The sequence below is a fragment of the Rhinolophus ferrumequinum genome, chromosome 13 (assembly GCF_004115265.2).
Source record: "Rhinolophus ferrumequinum isolate MPI-CBG mRhiFer1 chromosome 13, mRhiFer1_v1.p, whole genome shotgun sequence".
NCBI lineage: Eukaryota > Metazoa > Chordata > Mammalia > Chiroptera > Rhinolophidae > Rhinolophus > Rhinolophus ferrumequinum.
Window position 1 is genome coordinate 41,484,934 of NC_046296.1, and position 26,340 is coordinate 41,511,273.

The 26,340-nt window shown below is 34.7% G+C and overlaps 1 protein-coding gene and 1 pseudogene across 4 annotated transcripts in view; one reads left to right on the top strand and one right to left on the bottom strand.

Annotated features, from left to right (window-relative positions):
* The window catches only part of THADA (THADA armadillo repeat containing), a 291,641-nt gene that overhangs the window by 67,102 nt on the left and 198,199 nt on the right, over positions 1–26,340 (top strand). For all 3 annotated transcript variants that reach the window (XM_033125139.1, XM_033125141.1, XM_033125140.1), the window contains exons 23-26: positions 608–740; positions 3,567–3,680; positions 8,710–8,832; positions 20,355–20,446. In XM_033125139.1, the coding sequence (XP_032981030.1) occupies positions 608–740; positions 3,567–3,680; positions 8,710–8,832; positions 20,355–20,446 (462 nt within the window). The remainder of the gene's footprint in view (positions 1–607; positions 741–3,566; positions 3,681–8,709; positions 8,833–20,354; positions 20,447–26,340) is intronic.
* On the bottom strand, positions 14,121–14,530 carry LOC117033153 (60S ribosomal protein L30-like; annotated as a pseudogene). Its single transcript, XR_004424846.1, has one exon. The product of XR_004424846.1 is annotated as a 60S ribosomal protein L30-like (transcript).

A 26,340-nucleotide genomic window follows, 5' to 3' on the forward strand; every position in this document is an offset into this window, starting at 1 on the left:
AATAATACCTAATATCATAGAGCAGAATTTCACTAACAGTAGTGTTCAAATAATCTCAAAATGTTTATGCCTCTTCCCAGATAACTTCCTTTATTTATTCTCCATAGGATCTGGTTGAAAATTTTATTTGTGATAGTCCACATTTTGAGAGAGATGAAAATGATTACTAAAATGTACTTTGGAATATGTTTTCTTTGAATATGTATAATCTCTATAAATGTAGAACTTAAATTACAATAAAGTTACGTTCTCTTTGTTGGAACTCTGGAGTTTTGCAGTTGTACAGTACATCTGTGAGAACTTAATGAACCATCTTTAGAACATTTTAAATGTGGGTGCAAGCCTAGGTATTGAAGCTTATTATGCAGACAAGATATATGCTTTATATGGTTTTATAAGAGTGGAATCTTTACTAGCTTCAAATCCTAAGACCCATAATAAAGAGGAAAGTAGGTGAAAAGTGGAAGTGAGACATTTTTTAGTTTTCCTCCCTCCAAATGTAAGGATATGTACTCTTTTCTAGCAATCTTAATATGTATCAAGAGTTTGTACTTTTACCTTTTGGTACATGATAATTCCAGATGTTTGTTCTATGTATGCCTTTTAGATGCCCTAATGTGAGTCTGCAAAAGCTACCGGAGCAGTGGTTATGGAATGTTTTAGAGGAAATTAAATGCAGTGATCCTTCATCTAAACTCTGTGCTACAAGGCGCAGTGCTGGAATTCCTTTCTACATACAGGTACTTATCCACATTACCATAGCTGTTTGTTTGTCTTTTGATCATAGCGTATTCTAACCCCCTTGACATGTGAGGGAGCATATTGCATAAGGTACATTTCTGTCTCTTCAGTACTATAGCATTTGTAGCTTTGTTTTAATGTGTGGACAGTGTGTTCCTGTGACAGATCTGTTCTTGGAACAAACCCTCTAAGAGGTCAGTCTTGTAATGTAAACAGAGGGTAGTATAGATTTCCGCCTGTTTATTAGGTAGGCAGACATGTCTGTGGCACATTCATTGCTCACTTCCAGGAAGTGTACGTGTTGCCTTTTTTTTTTTTTGAATTAGGAAAAAAATAGTCTTCCTGTCACATTAAGACCCTTAAGATCTTCTTTGTGGGCATCCAGTGTTAACAGTTTCTTTTGAATCCTTCTATAAAATTTCCATATATAAAATAATCCTAATCTTAATAGTAGCTAACATTTGAAAGTACTTATTTCACATATATAATCTCATTTAATCCTTCCTCAAGGCCTATGAGGTAGATACTATTATCATCTGTGTATTATAGATGAAGAAACTGGAGCTTAGAAAAGTTAAGTGGCATGCCAAAGGCCACAGAGGTAGTAAGAATGGAACTGAGACTTGCGTCCAGGAGCCCGACTCCTGAACCCCTCTGCATAAGAGAGAGAGAGAGTTTTCTTTTTTAACACAGTTGAAAGCTATTGTACATACTGTTTTGCACCTTGCTTTGTTTCACTTAACATTAGGTTGGTGCAAAAGCAATTGTGGTTTTTGCAATTATTTTTAACCTTTTATTTATTTATTTTTTTCTTTTTGTGTTTTTTTTTGGGGGGGAGGGGAACAGGACTTTTATTGGGGAACAGTGTGTACTTCAGGACTTTTTTCCAAGTCAAGTTGTCCCTTCAATCTTAGTTGTGGAGGGTGCTGTTCAGCTTCAAATTGTCCTTTCAGTCTTAGTTGTGGAGGGCGCAGCTCAGCTCCAGGTCCAGTTGCTGTTGCTAGTTGCAGGGGGCACAGCCCACCATCCCTTGCGGGACTCGAGGAGTTGAACTGGCAACTTTGTGGTTTCCATTTCCACTGGCCCCTGTGGAAATCGAACCAGCAGCCTTCGGAGTTAGGAGCATGGAGCTCCAACCACCTGAGCCACTGGGCCGGCCACTATTTTTAACCTTTTAAACCACAATTACTTTTGCACCAACCTAATACCTTAAAGATTGCTCTATATCAGCATACCCATATATTACTATTGGATAGGAAAATATTTTATTTCCACAGTATTGAAATTAAGAGTCTATCCCCTTCATGAATCCAAAGAATAAAAAACCGAAGTCCTCACACCCTGACCCGAAAGGTCTTTGTTTAATATTCAGTAAGATAAAATCCAGGAATGGAGTTAGTATAATAAAAGCGATGAAAGTAAGTAAAGTGAAGTCTGTTTTTTAGTGCCCCTAAATTTTTTCCTTCTCTTATTCCCCCCTCAAATTCCCAAAGTCATGATTTTTTTTATGACAAGGGACAATGGAAGTTGTCCTTGAGAAGAGTGTCACAACAGCACACAGCTCTTGGGGGATAAAAGCCATGGTTCCCAGAAGACATTTCAGTAATTGGATATAGCTTTCCTATTTTAATTAAATAAAATCTAAACTATTAGAAAAATCTGCCCAGAGAGGCCCCATTTCACTTAGCATAACTTGTTAATAAAGTTATATTCTTGTTCTGGTGGAAACCTCTGCTTAGTTAGTATGTGTTAGCTGTGGAAAAGAACTTCCTACTTAGTTTATGAGCTTATCTTTTGTGTAGATAAAAAGAGTTTTGAATGGTCATGAATAAAATAGTATACATGTTTTCGGAGCATAAATATACTATGGGAAATTTCTCTTTTAAACCTATTTTGTGTGTGTATCTTTACTTTCCTCTTTTATGGATTATAAATGCTTCAGAAGAAACTGAGTAGCTTGAAACTTGTCACTCTTAGGAGCCAGTTGCTACATACCTTTGAAATACCCCTGCTCCTCCAAGTTCCTACACAATCGCTAATCTATTTTGTGTCTCTATAGATTTGCCTATTCTGGACATTTCATATAAATGGAAGGAATCATATAATGTGTGGTCTTTTGTGTCTCTCTTCTTTCACTCAGCATAATGTTTTCAAGGTTCATCCATATTGTGGCATGTGTCAGTACTTCATTCATTTTCATCACCTCAAGTGGTTTGACATCCTGTTTTTATGTTTATTGAACATTGGCAAAATGTTAGATACAAAACAGCTCTTGAAAATTCAAATATAGGACCCTTTTGGAGTTTTGTAGTATTTTCTTTTGTCTCAGGAAGTTGCCAATGCTACAATTTGATAGTTGTCCAGGTAGAGACACGTTTGTGAAGAATTAAATAACTAATCAATCTCCACGATGTCTCCAGATTCTTAAAAGAAATTTAATCCAGAGGTTTTTTTGTTTTTTTTAAGTAAAGAGAATTTTCTTGTTGGGTAAATTTGTTACTAAAACTGACTTGCTTGTTCATAATTAGGATCACCTAATTATGGTCCTAAAAGAGTTGTCGATAAGAGCTATTCTCAACCTCTTAGAATTATATCATTATTAAGCAAACTAGACGTGACGTTAGAGATTCCATGATATCACCTTTACCTAATTTTACAGATGAAGAATCTGAGGGATAGAGACGTTATGCTACCTGCCCGAGGCCACATGGCTTAATTAACTTGCTTGACACCACATATTTTTAGAAAGGATATTTTGCATTTTGGGATTGATTCTGCGAAGTAGCAAATAAATGCACGTAAAATTTTTGCCTTTTTTTCCTTAGGCACTGTTGGTATCTGAACCTAAGAAAGGCAAAATGGATTTGTTGAAAATAACAATGAAAGAGTTAATCTCTTTGGCTGGGCCTACAGATGATTCACAGAGCACAGTCCCTCAGGTAAGAACAGAAATACACAAACCCTGCTAGGAAAGTAGTGGTTTGAAATCTTTGTTGTATTTAAAAAACAAACAAACAAACAAACAAACAAAAAAACCTGCTAAAGATATAGAACTCTTGAAGATAGGACAGATGTTTGAAACTTATTTGGATTTTTTTGGTTTGTTTGTTTTAGTTTGGTCTTTCCTGTCCACAAAATAAACCATTGCTTTAGTTGATATATACTGACCAAAACGAACTACTTTTAAACGCTGGTGAAAACGTCCCATTTAGATATTTTCTAATGCTTAGCATTGTATCTAAAATTTTAAAAATAATTGTGCTATCAGTTTAAAATTTCATGTGTGCTTCCTCGAGGTTGATATACATTTTATAATTCAGCAGTTGAATCTTTCCCTGAAATGTAGTGTTTGACATTTGGTATATTCAGATTTTAATTTTAGCTAATACTTACTTATTAGTCCCTTTTAGTCACTGCTAAAGTCGGGTTAAGTATGTATGTATGTTTGTGAGTGTATGAAGTTGGATTAAGTACTCCTCACAGCTCTGCTTTACTTCACCGTAGTCAATATCTGTCAAATACCTGGTCAATACCTAGACTTTTTGTCTAGGCTTTCTCAGTAAATGCTTCATAGTAGGATGTTCCTACCCAACTGAGGGAGGCCTGTGCTAGGTCAGGGAACAGACTGAGAGCTGAACTTTACAATCAAGTACAATAAGCATTAATACTTATGATTTTTATCCCAGAGCCCATGGGAGGTGTTAAAGCGGCGCCCGTGGGCCCAGAATGTGGACTGGTAGAAAAGGATGGGGTTTATTAGCATATGGCACATAGTGGCTTGTGACTGTGAGATGTCAAATTTATTTTAAAATTTTAAATAAAGTGTAATTAATCACTTTTCAGAAATGATCATTTAAAGATATTTTCCAATAAAATATGGAAAATATAACTGGTTCCATTTTCCTAGACTTTCAAGAAGAACTATTTTCTATAAGAATATTTAAAAATAATGGAGTTTGGTTTTAAAGAGTCCTGGGTAATTATTGCCCTACTCGGCTTTAAGATCGTTAATGGCATGTTAGTGATCACTTTTATTAGATTGGTCAAATTTCAAAATTTGCCTCTGACCAGTCTTCTAGATCTTAGTTGATGATTTGCTTTCCTTCTCCCCTCCTATGCTTTATTTATTATTTTTATTATGTATCTGTGAAACACGCCAGCATATAAAAATGTAAATGAATAGTGAACATCCATGAAACCAATTCCAAGTTTAAGAAGTAAAACATTACAGATACAGCTGTATACACTGTCTGTTCCTACCCTATCCCATTCCTCTTTCTTCCTCCTCAGCTGTAATCACTAATACAAGTCATTCCTATGCACTTGTTCATTTTATGACCTTTTACTTTTTTTAGATGAATGGTGTCATCTACACATCTTTTTACAGTTTGGGTTTCTTCAATCAACATTAGTTTTTAAGATTACTAAGCCCCAAGTGCATTTTAATTTCTGAACAGTACTACACTGTACACAATTTTACCTTTCTGCTTGGTGTGAATTGGTGTTCTCCAAAATTTTGCGTTTCTCTGTTAACTAGCTAGCTTTGACATCTTTTCATATATTTATTAGTCTTTTGGATTACATCTGTGACTTACCTATTTCACAGACGTTGCCTGCCTTTAATTCGGCTATTTGTCTTTGTTTTGTAGGAGTTAGATTTTTTTGTTGTTGTTTTAAAATTATTTTCCTGATATAAATCCTTTTTGGTTATTTGAATTGCACGTATCTTCTCCCAATGTAAACTTCTCTTGTCCCTTTGCTTATGGTCTCAATTATTGCATTGGAGTTTCAAATTTTAATAAAATGGAGTATGTCAGCTTTTTCTTTTATGGTTTATGCGTTTGGATCTTGTTTAAGAAATCCTTCCATACTCAAAGGTCAGAAAGATAGTTTATATTTTCTTTTTAAAGTTGTAAAATTTTACTTGTCAGATTTCTGTCTTTACACTACCAGTAATTTGTGTTTGTTTATATGTAAGATAAGAAAATAATTTTATTATTTTCCACTTGTTAAATAATATGCAAGTATTTTTGATATGATACATCCTTTTCCCTTGATTTATAACACCGCTCTATCATGTACTGTTTCTATCGATACGCGTTATCAGTTTCTGTGCTCTATTCTACTGGTCTATTAGTCTATTCTTGGGCCACAGTTACTATTTTAATTACTTTATCTTTCTAATAAGTTTTGATGTCTAGTAGGGTGAATCTCTCTCTTTGTTTCTTCAGAATTATCTTGGCTGTATTTGTCCCATTGCTCTGCCATATTAAGTTTTAGAATCACCTTACGTTCAACAAAAGGCCCTTTTGGCTTTTGGTTGGAATTTAGAATTTAAATTCATTGATTTATTTAGGAAAAACAACTTCTTTTTTGATATTGAATCTTCCAGTCCGTCAGCCTGGCTTATTTCTTCTGTTATTCATTCAGTTCTTTCTTAATGTTTTTCATTATTTTAAATAATTTTCCATAAAATCTTAACAGATCTTTTGTAAGATTTCTATCTACATATTTTATATTTTTTCTTGAGATTATAAATGGTATTTTAAAAATTATATTGTATTTTGGTGGTGTGTATAAAAGTAATGAATTCTTTGGTTATTGTTGTGCTTATATCAGGAACCTACCTGACTTGCTGTAATACAACTAATGACTTGTCTGTAAATTCTCTTGAATTTTCTTTGTAGGTAATCATATCCTCAGTAAATAATGCTAAATTGGTTTTACCTTTCTAATACTTATTCTTTAAAACATTTTTCATATCTTATTCTTCTGACTGGAATTTGTAGTATAGTTTTGTATAGAAATAGGAATAGAGACATCCTTATGTTGTTTCTGGTATTTGCCATAGGTTTTCATCTGTCTTCTGTCTCATTAAGGAAATTGAATTTTATTGAATGTTTTCAAGCATCTTAATAATGTTAATAAATGTATTATATCATAACTGTTTCTTCTAGAATTTGCAAATATCATGAATTATATTAACTTTTCAATGTAATGCAATCTTTGCATTTGTATTAGAGAATTAGCTCCCAACTTTGATATGAATTTTTTTATACATTGCTAAATTCATTTAACATTTTTTAAAAATATTTGCACATATTTTTACTGTATTCATAAGTGAGATTGGCCTGTGGTTTTCTTTTTCATCCTTATTTTTTATGTAAAAATCCTGATTTAATTGTAACATATATACAAAGACATGTACAAATCATATGTGTACCTCAGTAAAGTTTTACAAAATGAACACACGTAACCTGCAAGAAACAGAACATTTAAGCATCATGCACCCTTCTGATTAGCACTTCCCCCCAACAGTACCCACTGTTAAAGCCTAACTTTAACACCTTAGTTTTAGTTTTATCTGTTTTCTGAATTTCATGTAAATGAACCATAACTATATATTCTTTTGATATGATTTCTTTTTTGTTTGTTTGTTTTGTTTTTTTTTGTTTTTTCATTATTTTCTTTTTTTTTTTTAATTTATTTTTAATTTATTGGGGTGACAATTGTTAGTATAATTACATAGATTTCAGGTGTGCAATTCTGTAGATATGATTTCTTTTGATCAACGTTGTGTATTTTATATCCATCCATGTTGTAATTTATTCATTTTCATTGCTACATAGTATTATACAATTTATCCATTCTTCTGTTGATGAACACTTGGGCAGTTTTTTATTTTGAGTAATTAAGCATAGTACTTTTAAGAACATTCTTGTACATGTCTAATGGTGAATATATACGTACCTCTGTTTTGAGTAGATACCTAGGATGGTTATTGGGTGTGTGTATTTTCAGCTTTAGTGGATACTACTATTTTCGCAAAGTACTTGTTCTTACATTATTTTGATAGCCGGACTGTACTAGGCTGATAAAATAAATTTGGGAGTCTTCTCTTCTCTAAACAGTTTATAGAAGAGTGAGATTATCTATTCTTTGAATATTTGTGGTTGTTTTGTTGGTTTGGTTTTTTTTTTTTCCCTTTTGGTTTGTGGGTAGGAGTTTTAACTATTGATTTTCTTTATATAATGGTAGTATCTATCTAGCTTTTCAATTTCTCCTTGAATTTGTTTTGATAAATTCTCTGTTCTAGGAAATTGTTTGTTTTGCTTTAATTTTTCTAATTGATTTGATAGTATCATTCATAGTTATTAGTTTTTTGCTTTATTCTTTGATGTATCTGTAATCATGTCCTCTTTGGTATTCATGATACTGCTTATTTTCTCCTCTCTCTTGGTTAATCTTGTCAGAGGTTTTTTCCTGTGTCAAAGAATCAGCTTTTGATTTTGTTAATGTTCTTAGTCATTGCTATTTTCAAATTTTCTGCTCTTTTAAATTTTCTTTCTCTAATTTGAGTTTATTGTTCCTTTTCTATTGTCTTAATCAGACACTTAGCACATTTTTAGTTTTTCTTTTTTAATACAAGCATTTAAGGTACACACTTTTTAAAATTCCACTTAAAGTGCATCCCACAAGTATTGATATGTAGCATCTTCGTTATTGTTCAGTTCTAAATATTAAAAAAAATTTTTTTTGACCAGTGTTTTAAAATGTGTCAGTTTTAAAAGTATCTTAAAAAATCGATTTCCAAATTTATTCTACTGTTATCAGAGCATAATCAGTAATTATTTGTTATTTGTTGAGACTACATCTGTGGCTAGGTTTGAGGTCATTTTAAAAACTAAATGTTTCATGTTTGCTTGAAAAGAATGTGTTGTCTCTGTTAGATGCAGGATTCTATATATGTCCATTGGATCAAGCTTTTTTAGTACATTGTTCAAATCTTACTAACTTTAAAAAATTTATTATTGGATATGTTTTATTAAAATCTGCTACTTCATTTGTGGTGTGTCTATTTCTTCTGGTAATTTGGTAACTTTTGTTTTGAGACTATGCTATTAGCTATGTACAGGTTTAGAATTACCAGTCTTCAACCCACAAATAATTTTGAATTTTTTATTCTAGGTTCATGCTTTAAATATCCTTAGGGCCTTGTTCAGAGATACACGTCTGGGAGAAAATATTATTCCTTATGTTGCTGATGGAGCTAAGGCTGCAATTCTGGGCTTTACATCACCGGTCTGGGCAGTAAGTGCTTTTGCCATGTGTTTTCATTGACTTAATTATACTTCTCAGTAGGTTTTAGTAAACTAATCTTTCACTGGGTGATAAAAATATGTACTGCATTTTATCAAGGAGTTTCTTAAAGGGGAAATCCTTAGATGAAGCTATATTTTCACTCTTGGTATTTCATGATTGCATTATGTCTCCTTTGTTGGCTTATTGGCCATAACTCTGTTTTCTCATTTTCTTGAGTGCTTTAGGATTTATACTGTATTTCTTTAACATCACAGTCTACCCACAAGTGATATATATCACTTCACTTAAAGTATAAGAATCTAACAATATGTTATTCCATTTCTCTCCTCCCAATCTTCATGCTGTTATTATACATTTTATTTTTATGTATGTTGTAAACTCACACTACGTTGTTATTATTTTTGTTTGAAATGTTAAGTATCTCTTTTTAAAAGTTTATCATTTTTAACCAATTTTTTAAATGTATTAAATTTATCAGGGTGACATTGGTTAGTAAAATTATGTTTCACGTGTGTATTTCTATAATACATCATCTATACACTGCATTGTGTGTTCACCACCCAAAGTCAATTCTTCTATTGCCATGTATTTGTCATTGTCACCAGTTTTAAGTATACAATTCAGTGGCATTAAGTACATTCACAGTGTTGTGCAGTCGTCACCACTATTCATTTTTAGAAGTTTCTCATCATTCCAAACAGAAGCTCTATACCCATTAAACAGTAATCCTCCATCTCGCCCTTCCCCCAATACCTGGTAACTTCTGTTTTACTTTCTGTCTTTATGAATTTGCCTAGTCTAGGCACCTCATCTAAATGGAATAATACACTATTTGTCCTTTTGTGTCTGGATTATTTCACTTAGCATAGTGTTTTTAAGGTTGATCTATGTTGCAGCATGTGTCATAATTTCATTCCTTTTTAAGGCTGAATAATATTCTATTGTATGTATATATGACATTTTGTTTATCCATTCATCTGTTGCTGGGCATTTAGTTTGCTTCTTTTGACTATTTGAATAATGCTTCGGTGAATATTTGTATACAAATATCTGTTTGATTCCCTGCTTTCAGTTCTCTTGTATATATCATGTAGTAATTCTATGTTTAACTTTTTAAGGAATTGCCAAACTGTGTTGTACATTTGCGGCACCATTTTATACTCCCATCTACAATGCACAGAAGTTTCATTTTCTTTCCATTCTCACCAACACTTGCTATTTTCTGTTTTTTTGATAATAATCATCCTAACGGCTGTGAAGTGGTATCGCATTCTGGTTTTGATTTGCATTTCCCTAATGATTAGTGATGTTGAACCGGAAGAAAAATGGCTCTTAGTATCTTCAAGTGTTTTTCTTTTGGATACTATGGGCTCTGGGTAGCAGTGTGTTGAATGATTGCTATAAATATGCTCTATCAAAAGGTGGAAAAACAAACAATCATAAAGCATTCAATTAAAATGGTGGAGATTAAATATTGAGTCATAACATTTTTTTTTTTGGCAATATAATCACTGTCCAGAAACTTTTTAATTCAGAACTCTAAAGATAGTAGGTAATACCAAGGATAGTTGTTGGATTTAAGAAAGTAAACTTTCACATGTTTTTTTCATGATTCCTGGGAAAAACACCATGATTTTATTGTTATCCTAAATCATTGTACCTGCTACAATAAAGGAGATAAACCTATGGTTTGTAGGTATTTGACACCTACCAAGGCTGGCAAAGGGAGAGGAGAAAAGAAGCTAGACTTAATATATTACCTGCCGATAGAAGAATTTTCTAGAAAGGCAAGCTTTCCAATTAGTGAGCTGCACAAACCATTTCATAACTGTATGATAAACCTCTAATTGAAACTCAGTATACTGTAGGGTAGCCAGAGGCACAGACTCCCAATCCCAATGTAAAGAGGAATCCTCAAGGTTGCCAGCTCTTACCTGGAAAATTGTGTATCTTCCTGTAAGAAAGACAGCCGTCTGAAATTCTGTCTGGGAGCATTGCCTAACTACTCTTGAGGACACAGTGTTTACCTTACGCATTTACAGGAAGTGGAGCAATACCTGTATACCATCGGTAGAGTCACGGAGGTAGGAATGTGGCTTGACCATCAGGAAAAATAGAGATCATAAAACTGATTGCTGGAAATATCAGTATTGTTTTCTTCAAGCTATTAGTTCAAGGTGAACAAAAAAAAATATTCTCTGTGAAAGGTCTTTCAGGAAGTGAAACCTGGTAACTTTTCCAACTTTTTAGCAAAACTGAAAGTATCAGAAATGAGTAGTTCATTTATTTAAAAAGTCTTTTTTGAGACCTTTTAAACAGGAACACATGTGCACTACAGAAATTTTGAAAATAAAGGAAAGCATAAAAAAAAGTAAAAGTCCCCCCCCCCTTTTTTTTTGACAAGCAATTCTGTTTATTCTTCAGATTATAAAACTGCTCTCAGGGCCACTTTAAAGTAACATGCACTGAAAACTTCCCCTTTAAACTACCATACAGATATAATCGTTACGAAATTTCTGATGCATTTTCTTCCTCTTTTTTTCTGGGTGGGTTTTACACGTGTATAATACTCAGATGCACATTTATATTTACAAAAGACTGCATAAATTAGAACTTAGTTATAGTTTTATTTTGGGGGATCTTCTTTTTTAACACTGGTTATTAAGGAATCTTTTTGTTTCTATTGTTTGTTTGCTTTACTAGAGAAAATTAACATCATAGCTATACTGATCCGTGTATTTATTTAATACATCCACATATTTATTTAATATATTGATTGTTATGTTTCCTTCCTTATAAAAGACTAATCTAAGATACGCCAAAATTGTAACTCCACATAATCAATGAATGTGAAGAAGCCTTTGTTTCACAAAACAATTTATCACAGCATTCTCTGTTGAAGTCATTTAAAGAGTGATTTTTCCCTGAAGGCAGGTGGAATGTGGTTTGATTTACAGAAATCTGATTTGTACACATTTTCTCAGGACTATATGTTATGCTTAAAGGGAACTACATCTGTACTTTTTACTTAATTATTTTTTTCTGATAGGTTAGAGAGGGAAAATGACAAAGGTAAAATGAACTTAATTTTAATTTTTCAGTACTGGAACATTTTCCAGGAAGCATTCATGTATGTACGTGTTTTTACAGACTCCTCAATCTTTTGTATTGAGACCGTACAAATCTCTTGTTCTTTGCCACCTATGAGGGATTTTTAAAATGCAGGGGAACTGTGTCGTTGTAAACATATTAGACTTTAGGTATACCTACTGTGTTGCAGGTAATATAATAGGCACTGGAAACAGAGAGATCAATAAGACATAAACATAATAATGGCTGTCTTATTGCATATTTTCCATGTGCCGAGTATCGTTTACATTGATTATCTCAGTTAATGTTCAGAACAACCCTGGGAGGTAGATTCTAGTATAATTCTCATTTTACAGATAAGGAAAACAAGGCTCAGAGAGGCGAAATAACTTTGTCTAAGGGCACACAACTGTTATGTCTGACTCCAAAATCTGTGTTGTTATAAGGGAAAGTTTTGGGTGTTGTAGGAATATAGAAAAGATACATTTTACCTACTTTATAGGGTTTTGGCCCTATTCCTTAGAGATCTGGAGGTATAGCCTAGGTGCTAAGGTTTTTATTGAGTGGTACAAATGCAAAGCAGCAAGAATGGAGGAAAAAGGGACATGAGGCAAGGAAAGAAGAAAGACATTACCAAGAGGGCCTTAACCTTACAGTAAAACTGAGCTGGTTGTCTGGTCATGTGATATATCTTCTAGCCAGGCCATGTGAAACCTACCACCTCTTGGAACAGTCCAATATCCTGTCTCTTATTGGTCAAAGTTCACTCAACTTGAGCAGGTGTTGACACAACCCTTGGGCAGAGGCTAGGGAAGCCAGATCCCATGCCATGCCCTGTGATGTAGCATCTCACCTGAGTCTGGATATGGCTGAATGAGCCACAACCTCCATAGTTGTAGTTGGGACAGACGTGGGGTTTCAAACTGTGGCTCCCACTGCTGTTGAAAAACCCTTCACACAGTAAAGGAGTGATGGGACCTGATTTGTGTAGTTAAAAGTAGAGGCTCGATTGTAAGGTAGAAAGAGGGACGGAGGAAGAACAATCAGGAAGCTATTGTAATAGTTTTGCCAAAAGATGATGGTGGCTCCGAGTAGAGAAATATTAGTGAAGATGGTAACAAATGATAATCTTTGACATATATTTTGGAGATGAAGCTAGTTTAGTTAAAAATTTAGGTAATAAAGTAATTTATAGGTACATGTATGGCAACAGAATTTTCTGAGTTGTTTTTGGAAACTGAGACATTTCTGGGCATTCCTTTTTTTCTGTTCAGTGACTATGAAACATCTGATCTTTCCCTGCATCCTTGCAGAACAGGTAACTCATCTTTCTAGCTTGTTTGAGACTGCACTGACACTGCCACTTTAGGGTCCTTCCAAGACACACACTGGGTCTGTCTGGTATATCTGTAGTTTGCTTACCTCAGGCCAATTCTGCTTCACAGTTTGCAGTGGGTTTCAGAGGAAAAAGAGCCTTCCAGATCTTTCCAGTGGCACCGCCACATGTGCTCTGTGCCTCTGTTGGCATCATCTCCAGGCCCTATGGTAGTTGTGAGGTTGCCACAAGGGAGCCAGGATGCAGGCTGTGTGGTGCCGAAACCCAGCCATGCTCTACTTACTATGCTGCATTCTTTGGCATGGAGCTTTATTCATGCACAGGAAGAGTATTTTTCCCCTAATTCACACATAGGTAGTATATGGGCTAGTGGAAGCTCTGTCTCTTTTGTCTTCTCGTGGGAAAAGTGTCGTGGGAAAAGTGCTTTGGAAGAAGGTCACCATGAACTTCAGAACATGGCAGCTCTTCCACTTAATTGTAAACCCGGAAATGCTAGTAGTTTTCCTGGATTACAGATGAGGGACTTGTGACCTAAAGTTTTTAGTGTCTTTTTCAAGGTCAGTAAGGCTAAGAAGTGATGGAAGGAAACTCAGAATCCAAATCTCACTTAATTTTTTCAGAAAGTATTTGTTTCTGCTATAAACTGGCACCATGTACACTAGACAAAATCTTTTATAATATTAAATGCAGATCCTATCCTCAAGGACATGACTGTCTATTAAGAGCGAAAGTGTATGGTGTATAAATGAGCATACCACATAGTGATTGTACATGGTAGGCTCTCCATTCATTTTTTTTTTTTTTTAAACAGAGCTCTGGCCAGTTTTATTAAAGAAAAATTTTGCATGATTTACTGTTCACCGGTCTGTTCTGGCATGCTTCTGATGATACCAGAATCACCTGGATCAGTGATAGCCAGTGTGCATACTCTAGTATTTTCCACACGCTGTGCCCCATTCAATATTATTGCCCTGTAGTGATGGACACCAGTCTTGGCCAACATAGCGTAGTACTCTATATTTCACATTTCCTCAAGGCTGGGCAGTCATTGGCAAGGATGACCAGTTTCGCTTTGCCTTGTCTGATCATTTTCAGAGTCTACTTGTACCCCAGCACGTACATTCCACTTTTCATAACAAGTTGGAGCCTAGAGTTGATCAGCTCCAGCGACTTTTTCGTCTTCTTTGCGGCCACCATCTTCCTGCCTTAGATGCGGGACGGCCCCCAACCAAGTGCAGCCACCAAGATGGCCGGGGAGTGAGAAAAAAGCTCCCTTCATATTTTAAAATATTTGTCAAGGGAATATTTAAGTTATATAAGAAAAACCATACATATGTAAGAAAGTATATAGTGTACATATACACACATATACATATATACATATATGTAGACACTGCATATGCTCTTCTACGCACATCATACACTATTTTGGGAAAGCTAATTTTTCTTTTCTTATTTACCTAACTGTTCTATATCTTAAAAGTCTGTATGGAAGCTTTTTCACTAGAAAGGAAAGAAAAAACATATATTCAGTTAATAGAAGGAAAGAATTTTGGTAGCAGTTGTCAATTTGTAGCTGAATACCAAGTCCCTGTCAACCATATATTGGTGGAGAAGGAGCTAAGAGAACAGGAAGGTTTTCTGATGTTTTCTTTGTGATAAAGATTGACTATTGCTAGAGTTATTTGGTAGCCATTGTATTCCCTCCATTTCGAACTTTACTACTACTCTTTTCTATTGTTGCTCTACTTTTTACTTATATTCTCCTTGATCCATCCTTCCCAGACAAGATATATTTTCATTGCCGTTACTACGATGAGTTTTTCAAAATATATTGTTGCCTACATTAAGATTTAACCTCAATGATTCACATTAGCAGGTACTATCAAGGATTTAGGAGTTGATAATGCAGTTTGTCAATCGGTCACATCCTCTTTCTAAATTGTACTTCTACTTAATTTCTCTCTTTATTAGCTTTATAGTAGATGGGGATTGAAAATATGGATGAAATGTTAGAAAATTAGAAGGAGTACCTGAAACAGAGATCTGTGAATGATTTATACTGGCTCACAGAGACATGGGGACATTCTTCTATTTTAAATAACATGTAGAGTATTCCACGGTAGTTATTTTGCTCTACATTCACAATAACTTTTTAAACTATTATGTTGTATAACTGCTAGACTTTTAAAATATAGAGTATATATTTTTCAATGTGGGAAAATGAATTAATGTAATACGTCATATGACTAAAGGACAAAAACCACATAATTATTTAAGCAAAGGCAGGGAAAGCATTTGACAAAATCCAACATCATTTCATGTTAAAAACAATCAGTAAACTAGGAATGGAAAGGAACTTTCTCTTCTCTTTCCATTGATGAAGGATATCAATGGTAAACCTATAGCTAACAATGCACTTAATACTGAAAGACCAGAGGCGTTCCCCCTAAGATCAGGAACAGGGCAAGGATATCCACTCTTGCCACACATATTCCACATTGTACTGGAGGTTGTAGGTAGAGCAATCAGGCAAGAATAAGAAATAAAAATCAGCCAAATTGCTGATTTTTGAAGATGCAAAGCTCTCTATTTTTCAATGACATGATCTTATATATAGAAAATCCTAGGGAATACACACACACATAAATCATTTGCTGAATAAACAAGTTTAGCGAGGTTTAAGGACACAAGATCAATATACAAAAATCATTTGTACTTCTGTACACTAGCAATGAACAATCCAAAAGTGAAATTAAGAAAACAGTTCCATGTATAACATGGAAAAGAATAAAATACTTAGGAATAAATTTAACAAAAGAATTGTAAGACACTGAAAATTATGAAACATTGTTGAAGGAAATTAAAGAAGTAAATAAATGGAAAGATATTCTATGTTCCTGGACTGGAAGATTTAATATTGTTAAGATGGCAATACTTCCCAAATTGATCTACAGGTTTAATACAATCTCTGTTAAAATCTCATTTGACTTTTTTGCAGAAATTGACAAGATGATCCTAAAATTCAGATGGAAATGCAAGAGGCTCAGAATAGCCAAAGGAGTCTTGAAAAAGAACAGAGTTGGTGGACTCACATGTGAAAAATTTGAGACGTACTCACATGTGAAAAATTTTTAAAGTTACAACAGAGCAACAGTAGTTGCTTTGCCTTGTCTGATCATTTTCAGAGTCTACTTGTACCCCAGCACGTACATTCCACTTTTCATAACAAGTTGGAGCCTAGAGTTGATCAGCTCCAGCGACTTTTTCGTCTTCTTTGTGGTGCTGGCATAAGGATAGATATATTTAATTCAATGGAATGGAATTAACTAAGAGTCCATAAATAAAACCTAGCATTGAGTACAGAAAAGGTGCCACAACAGTTCAATGGGAGAAAGAATAGTCTGTTCAACAGATAGTACTGGGACAACTGGATCCCAGTATCCACATGCAAAAGAATGAATTTGCTTCCTATCTTACAACATATTCAAAAATTGACTTAATATGGATCAAAGTCCTAAATGTAAGAGCTAAAATGATAAAGCATTTAGAAGAAAACATTAAGGGTAAATCTTTGTGATCTTGAGTTAGGTAATGGTTTCTTAGATATGATGCCTGAAGCACAAGCTGCAAAAGAAAAAAGACAAATTATTGAATTGATCAAAATTTAAATTGTCTTTGTTTCAAAAGATACCATCAAGAAAATGAAAAGACAACTGACAGAATGGAAGAAAATATTTGCAAGTCATACATCTGATGATAACATACTTGATTAATATCCAGAATATATAAAGAACTCTTACAACTCAATGATAGAAAGACAACACAATTAAAAATGGACAAAGAATTTGAATACATTTCTCCAAAAAAGATATATAATAGTCAATAACCACAGAAAAAGATGCTTAACATTTCCTTAACTCGTTAAGGAAATGCAAATCAAAACCACAGAAAGATACCACTTCACACCCACCAGGATAGCTATAATAAAAAAGGTGGACAATAACAACTATTGGGGAGGGTTTGGAGAATTTGTGAAATCGGAACCCTCATACTTTGCTGATGAGAATGTAAAATGGTACTGCCACTTTGGCAGTTCCTCAAAAGGTTAACATAGAGTTACCAATGATCCAGCAATACTACTTCTCGGTGCATACCCAAGAGATGAAAACGTTCACACAAAAATTTGTACATGAATGTTTATAGTATCATTATCCATAAGAGCCAAAAAGTGGAAATATCCTGAACATCTATCAAATGACGAGTATATTTTTAAAATGAGGTATATCTATACAATGGATATATTTATTCAGCCATACAAAGGAATGACATGCTGATTACACGAATTAACATTGCTACAACACAACATGACATGCTACAACACGAATTAACCTTGAAAACAGCTAAGTGAAAGAAGCCAGACATAAAAGCTGCATAGTATATGATCTCATAAATATGAAATGTCCAGAATAGGCAAATCCACAGAGACAAAAAGTAGATTGATTGCCTAGTGCAGGAAGATAGGGAATGACTACTAATGTGTACTATTGGCCATCTATATATGTGAGTTTCGCATCCACGGATTCAACTAATTGTGGATTGAAAATATTTGGGGGAAAAAGTCTCAGAAAGATTCAGAAAGCAAAACTTGAACTTGTCACGTGTCAAGCACTGTGCTGAATCCACATGAATAAAGTGATGTGTGGGCATACCCTTTTGTAACCTATTTGCAAATACTATGCCATTTTATATAAGAGACTTGAACGTCCTCAGGTTTTGGTGTCCTTGGGGATCCTGAAACCAATCCCCCATAGATACCAAGGGACGATGGCGTAAGATTTCATTTTGGTGTGATGAAAATATTTTGGAATTAGGTAACAGTGATAGTTTCCTTCTTTGCGAATATACTAAAACCACTGAATAGTACCCTTTAAAATGGTGACTTTTATGGTATGTGAGTTATCTCTCAATAAAAGGAAAATTAATTTTTAAAAATGTCTTAAAAGCTCATCATTTGGTCACCTTTGGAGGTTGCTATGGCATGAACTCATTATTCTGCAAGCTGGTAAATTTGTGCAATTAATTCTGCACTAACTTCGTAGCAGGGTAACCAAGTAGCTGATGATGGAAAGCTTTTTCATATATAGTAGTTTTTCTGACAATTATAACTAATTAATAGTTATCACCATTTTGCTATACCTACTAGAATAGGTGTGATAATCATTGGCTGCTAATGAGCGAGCTTGATAATGAATGGAAACCCACTGATCCATCTTAATATCACTAAAAGACATTGTATGTCTCCTTCTTCCAGCCTACTGATTCCAACAAGGACTTTTCTTTCTGGGGGTGCCCATGCACTTTGTAAAACAGTCCTTTGCAGTTTTGATGAAGGTGTGCCTCAGCAGGCATCCTCTTTCATCTCCAGGCACGCCTGTTTTCACTTGACTGCACCTGACAGCCTTTCTCAGAAAGTTTGCTCTAGGGCAAGATGCAGGTTGTGTTTCTATTTTTCTTTTCCTTTTATGTTTTTGTGTGATTCCTGAGATGGACAGGGCCCTAGATGACCAAGTTATCTTAAACCTGGGAGTCTTTGGGAACTCAGTCAGTAGACTAGGTAAGATAATCAAGACCTGAGCTACGGTAGAGGTGATGCTGATAGAGTAACAGGACAGACTGATTTACTCTTTGCGGATATTAGGCAGGGCTTCATTAATATTTGTTGACTTTTGAATGGACACAAGCAAATTCGTCCAATTTTAGGGTTTCATTGCAATTTTTGTCCGAATTGTGCCAATGTATGTATAGCCCACTTCTAGAGTTACCATACATGAACTGAGTCAGTGTTGGGCTTCTAGAGGAGAAGTTGCAAGCTGGTGGCTGAGAGGTCAAATGTAGCCTACAACTGTGCTTTATTTGGCCTCCACAATGTCTTTTTTTTTTCTTTTTAATTTGTTGCCAATATTTCAAAATAGTGAGATTTCACATAAAAATTGGGGTTTCTGGCTTCTCTTGAAAAAGAAGAAAATCTGGCAATAGCGGGCTTCCATTCCCTCGTGGCAACAACTCAACTGAAACTGAAGAATGACTGCATTAGACCCAGTACTCTGCTGCTCCTGTCACTTACTGGTCCTTGGGGGCATTTGATTTTGTGACCCTCACTGCAATGGTTTCAGGAAGCTATTTTCTAAATTTTACATTGTCACTTTTTAATTACTTCTTATATTGATGCTTATTTGCCATATGATTATGACACCTGTCTAATTAGAATATAAGCTCTGTGTTGGCAGGAAGTGTGTGTGTCCTCTATTTCTGGATATTCTCCATGGTGCTGGTATGTGCCTCACACCCTGTAGGGAAGTTAGTACATAGTTGTACATCTCTACACTGATTTGGCAAAGTAATTGAGGAAGCCCAATACTCAAGACACTTTCACGATACAGCAAAGCATCTTGGTAGACATTGGTTTGGAAATAGATATGCTCTGCTATTGTCATTGTGAAGAAATTTATGTTTATTAATGATCTTTTATTTTTATTAACCAGTTGTGTCAGATAATTTTAGGGTTAAAATTACTTTATTAGGTTACTGGCATTGTGGCATTAATAAACATTTAGGATATTAAATGTTATCAGCCATATTAATAATGTGGATTCTTTTAGTTAGGCCTTATAAATATTCTCTTATAGGTAAATGAATGGAAAGAGCTGAGATCTTTACTGGGATGTTCATCGTCAGAAAGGATATGGAAAAATGAGTTTATTGTTTGTTTTTTAAAGACGTGTTATTTGATGATACAAGTACAAAGAAATAATGAAAACAATTGGTGTCAATATAAGTATAGGAAAGAGGTATATTGTGTGCATGTGGTTGGTTTGTAGAATTCAGTTTAAGAGGAAATCATTGAGTCAATGACTATAAAGTTTTTGAAAATTGTCTGATTTTATGAACACAAACCATATTTTCTTTAGCCCCATACTAGGCAATTGGGTAATGATTTTGAATGTCTAGTTTGAACATTGTAAATGTTGGTTCATGCCATGAATATTTCTTAACCCTTATTTTGTGTTTATTTTTATATTAGGTGAGAAATTCATCCACACTTCTCTTCAGTACCTTGATCACAAGAATATTTGGAGTTCAAAGGGGAAAAGATGAACTTTTCAAAAAAAATACGTAAGCCCCATCTAATGCTAACTTTACTTTGTACAAAGTGCCCTGGCCAAAAATAACTTTTGGAATTTTGCTTGTTTTTATAGGTTCATCTAGAGCATAAAACTATAAAAACACTATAGTTAATTAACCTATGATGCCAAATTCTAAGTCCTTGGGCAAAAATATCTACTGTTTAATAAGACCTTTCAAACCAATGAAAATATAGCAAGGTAGCAAGGGCTGTGTTGTAGAGCTTGTTTCTTAGTGCAACAGCTAAGAAAGTTTTTCTTTTTCTTTGCACCTTCTTCAGGTATTCCTGAGATGTCCTAAATTGCTTTTTCTTGATGTGTCATCAAGTACTAACTTGTGTATTATATTTGCTTTTATAGCTGGAAGTTTAAATGTTTATGATACAGTCATCAGAATATGTCCCAGGTTACTTTTGCATGAAACTCTGTAACCAAGGGGAGCAATTACACATGTTGGCCACACAGAATAAACAATGCTTTTCACTTTTAGATCTTTAGTGTTATGTTTACTAAGATGTTTTTCTCTTAAGGTTTTTTCATGTCTGGAAGGAAACCTATTGAAACGCTTTGATTATGGGTAATTTTTAGATACTGTGCACAAGTTCTGTTTGCTGGTTTTTAAAGAAGAGAAGCTTTGAATAGTTTCTTAGCACTTAGGCAAATTTAATGGTAGTCTAGTTTCTTGCAGTTGTTAACACTAGATGTCACTGTCGCTGCATGTTTAATTAATTTCTTCATTTAGGATACAATTTGGCCCGGTGGTCTTTCTCTTGATGATCTTGAGATAAATCGGGCTCTATTCCTCTTCTACCTAAAAAAGTTTATTATCACAAATTTAACTTTAGGTTTTAAGCTTTTGTTTCTTAAAATATATTTTCTTGTAATGGAACTAACGTTTGGGAATTAGAGAATATCATGAAATAATATTATGATGCACTGTTGGTAATTCTAATGAAACCTAGCGATAGTTCTGAATTGTCATTAAAATTGCTACTTACCACCCTATAAAATTCAATAAATATTTCAAAGGAAGACAACTGGCTATAAGTATGAATTCCCTGAGTATATTCAGGAAATACCAGAGAAATACCAACTTGTATTTTTAAAATAATGATAACATTCCTTTGAAAGGATGATTATAATTTTCACTATTTAGCTGGTTCCTAAAGAAGTTCTTCCTGTCAGTAGTTTAAAATCACTTATATTTGTTTCTTCTTAGCTTTGTTTATTTTGCTAATAATTCTACAAATGCTAAAAAGTTTAAAACAGTTTGGTCATGTTATAAGGCCATGATAAATAGTGGTATAAATAAAATACGATATGAGGTTATCAAATGAGTGAAATTAATGTGTAAAACAGAATATGAAAATGAAGAAATGCTTTTTTTCCAGTTTACTTTTTATGAAGTAAGTGATTTCTGGTTGTATATATGAATTTTACTATGTACAAAGGAAATTATCAGATTCATTTCATTTCATTTAGGTTGCTTCTGAAGGACGGTAGAAGAATAGCACAGTGAAACCACACTATTTTAATCTTTTTGTCTAAGACATGTTGATGGGAACCTCTGTTATAAATTCATTATTCTTCGATAGTAAATGTTACAAATATATGACTTTCCTAGAAAGAAGGAAATGGAATATTCATATAATTGTTTTGAGTAAAGTTTAAAAGTGAAATGAAGGAATTAAGAAGTAGTTTTTTTAATGTGATTAATATTTTTGGTAAGAGTCTTTAGTTCAACAATCTAAAATTGGTATATATCGTTATGTATACAAGGCTTCTGTTCTCTGTTTAACCCTTAAAGAGTATATTTCTTGGTAGCGCCCGCTAGAGTTGCTCTGCAAAACCTTTAGTGTCTTAAATTTGCTATTATTTGTAATGGTTCTTTTAGGTGTAGTTTGTTTAATTGTGTCACGTTTTGTTAAAATGTTTATATGCCTGTTCCCTCCAGTATTAACTCCTTAAGGACAGAACCTTTTCCAGCTATTCAGTGTATATGTAATGGACACTTGAAGAACACTAGTAATCATGGTGGCCTGTTGGTTGGTTACTGAACCATCGGGTAAATTCAGCTGATGAGACCTCACAGACAGTGAAGTCCACTTTTCACAGCCACAGATTGTTCTGCGCACAGTCTTGCAAATGTGTGCTCTTGGTCAGAAGGGAATTGGACATAAAAAGAACATCTGCCTTTCCTATCTAGTGGAACAAAAATGTCTAGGAGTAAACAGACTTGGTTTCTAGGCATTTTGTTGCCACTAGAGATGACCTTACTAGACTCTCTTATCCACTTTGTATTTCAATTTCTCCATCTATGTAACAGGAAAAATGAGATCTGTGCTCTGTACTCATAGGGCTGTGGTGAGGATAAAACAAACTATTCACAGTTCATTTTCTTTTAAAAGATTGGAAGTCCTGTGCAATTAGAGACGTAATTTGCTTTTTCTCTGTGTTACCACTTCTGTTATTGTACTCATTTCATTGTCTTGCAGTCACATTGCTTTTCAAGGACAGGGTCGGTATCTTGTCCATTTTTGCGTACTTGGTACCTAGCATAGTATCTGCCATATAATAGTCATACAGAAATACCTGCTTATTGGGTACGTAAATTTTGTTACTGGAGACATAAGAATCCTTGTTTCAACTACTGCCTTTGTTGCCATATAGCCACGATAACCAACTGAGACAAGTTAGTTAACCTCTCTGGGCCTTGGTTTTTTTCCTCTAAGATAAGAGATTTGGACTATCCTTGATATCTCTTATTTCTGTAAAATACTAAGCTAAGAGTTTTTACATGATTGTTCCCGGACTTGTGCGTTCGGTAAACTGGTGTATTCCCAGTGCCCAGAACAGCACCTGCCTCGCAGCAGGGTTGAGAAGTCCCTTTTTTATATATTAAGAAAGGAGCGGGGGTTCTACCCCTCCACTTACAAGTATGTAGAGTGCACTCATCATGAGTGAACTCTAGAGCTCATTGGTCTTGTTCTAAATGTGTTCTTTGGATTATGAAAAATGAGAAAACATGTTTCACATGTTTATTTTAAATAATGTTATTACATTTTAATTTTCCAAAGCTCCTTTGCTTTCTATTTATTACCACCTGACTGACTTGGCCTGGCAGAAGGAATAACTGACCCGATGTAGAATCAGAACTGACACAGCTCTGTGATCTGGGGAGTGTGTGGGCTTTCCAGAATATCCTGTCCCTGCGATGTGAGGGGGCTTCCTTTGATAGTTCCTCATTCTTTACAGGGAAGGCGCTAAACCAATGTGATCTTTAACTCTAAGTCTTTCCCTTTGGCCCCTGTGTATTAAACTTTAACTATTCTCATCCTCGGTTAATGACATATCAATATTTAGCAATATAAAGCTTTATTTTACGCTTTGCCAAAGCTTCATACAGATGCCCAGTGCACAATGTTCCATAGCTCTTGCTTCTCTCTTCCTTTTAAATCAATCACCCAATACGGATTTGTAAGCATTTGTCATGAATACAATATTGACACGATAAAGAAGTATATGAGAAATATAAAACTTGGAGCTTCCTCAAGGAGCTTACATTTCAGCTAGGGCAACAAAAATTGTTATTTGTGAAACATGCAAATAGAAGGCAACATATAATAGCTGCACAATATATATGAGTAATGGATGCATTAGAAATTCCTTAACAGGAGATTTAAGTGGAGTATTTGGGAGAAAGTAGTGTTTCCAAATTGGGGTATCTGGAAACAGGTATGTTAAAGAAGAAGAACAAAAGAATAATAATCTTTTTTCTATGTTGTTAAGTACAATCTCTAGCTGTCTTGTTAGGGAGAGTTCATATTCAAATTCAGAGCTGAGGATGGTTTAGTGCAATTTAAGAAGAAAATGTTTGTAAAAGCATTACCAAGTCCAAGTAAAATCATGTCTAATGACAATTTAGGAGATATTGAATTGTATTTATTTTATTTTCCTGGGTGTAAATGGCAGATAATTATTTTAGTTATTTCTCTTAACATCATAGTGGTGAATGGTGAAGGTCTGGAAGGGTCCTCTGAGGGGCATCTAATCTAGTCTAACCCCTTGCTTATAGACAGAGTTTGAAGTAATTTCCAGACAGACTGGCTTCTCTCCTGTTCATGTTTTCTAGGAAAAGAGATTCCACAAGTTTCTGTGGTTACCCACGCCATTGTTTAGGAAAGAATTGGATTCTCAAAGCTAAAATTGAGCGCTGTAGGGCAATTGGGTTTTTATATTTTAAAGAATGTAATTATTAGAGTTCAGAGTAGCTTTTTGCTTTGAACTATGTAGTAGTTTGTAGCAAAGCGCCTATTTGGCCAAACTGAAAATCAGAATTTTCTTTGACTGTGGCCGGGATAATCTTAACATCCTCAGACCTAAAGGATTCTGATTGTCTCCATTTAACAAGCACTGGGATTCAAAGATGAGTCAGACATGCTCTCGGCCCTAGGGAAGCTGACAGTCTAACGAGGTCTATGGCAGTTATCTTCTGTGCAAGAGTTTCTGTTCCACTTGTGTAGAAGGAAGGGAGAAATTGTGAAGCGGGTAGCATATCTTCAGTGCCTGTTCGTGTGCTTGGCACGTACCAGATCCTTTATAGGTGTCTAATTTAGCCTTCAGCGCTGTGAAGTGGAGAGTCATCCTGATTTCACAGAGGAGTAAACTAAGGTTAGTGAGACTGTTAATTTGCACGCGGTGATACAGCCAGAAAGTGGTTAAACTAGAACACAAATCCTGTTCCATCCGCAGAGCACCTGCGATTTGCACATCAGCACACATAACCCCTCATGAGCACTGGGTCACTGTTTGAGAGTCTGGCTTTAGATTTCATTAGACATTGTCAAAGTGGGAAATAAGCCCCTTCCCCCAAAGTCTCAGTGTGGACCAAATATCTCCCATCTCCCATGTGGCAGGTTGATTTTAAGAGGAAATGTGGGAGGGGGCCAATGGAGAAGTTTGTTTTGAAGTGACTCTAAGACTGTTCCTGGTGGATGGTGGAAGAAGACACTGTATGCCTTTTGTCCTAGGAATGTTCTCTTCCTCCATGAGCTTCACACTGTTTTCATGCAAAGGTGTGGGAGAAGCAGGGCACCAAGTTTCTAATATACTATAAAGCCAGGAAGGTAGAAATCTTAGTTTTTTGGTTGGCAAGTAGAGGATGAATGAAATTACCCCAGTAGGATATCAGTGTGGCCAGTAAGACATTTAACTCTGTCCAATTCTTACATTTGATGATAGTTTGGTGCTATGGAGAGAGCATTTGGGGTTTTGCAATAATCCTTGCCTATGGTATGATGTCCTGTAGGGCTAGCCTAATGTTTTTCTGAGTCTGTTTTTGTATTTTTTATTCATATCTTTAAAAAAATGATAATAACTACTATTATTATTAGTTTTTGTGTTTGAGGGAACCTAAGAAGCTGTCTAGTCGCATTCTCATTTTGCAGATGTGAAAATTGACATGCAGAAAAGTTGTGTGAGTTGCTTAAGGTCACACAGCTAGTGCTGGAAATAAAGTTAATGGTTACTCTTAGCTTACAGTAAACTCAACTAGAACTTTTTTTTTTAATTAGCCGATTATTTATAAATGGAGTTTCTATTAGCAACAATAATACCAATTTGGATTCAAATAATTTGAAATTAAGATAAGCACCCCAGTGTTTTGATATGGTCCGGAGGTGTCATTCATGCATTTTCTACGGTTGTTAATAGAACATCCAATCTAGTTCTTTAGGCAGAGGAGATAAATGAGAATTTTTGGAGACTGAAAAGTAAGGTGACACGTCTTGTGTAACCCTTGTTGAGAAGTTCTTAAAAGCAGAATGAAGTCTATACTGACACTTTGGCCTACTGGAGAGTTTCATGTTTCAAGTTTGTGTTCATTCT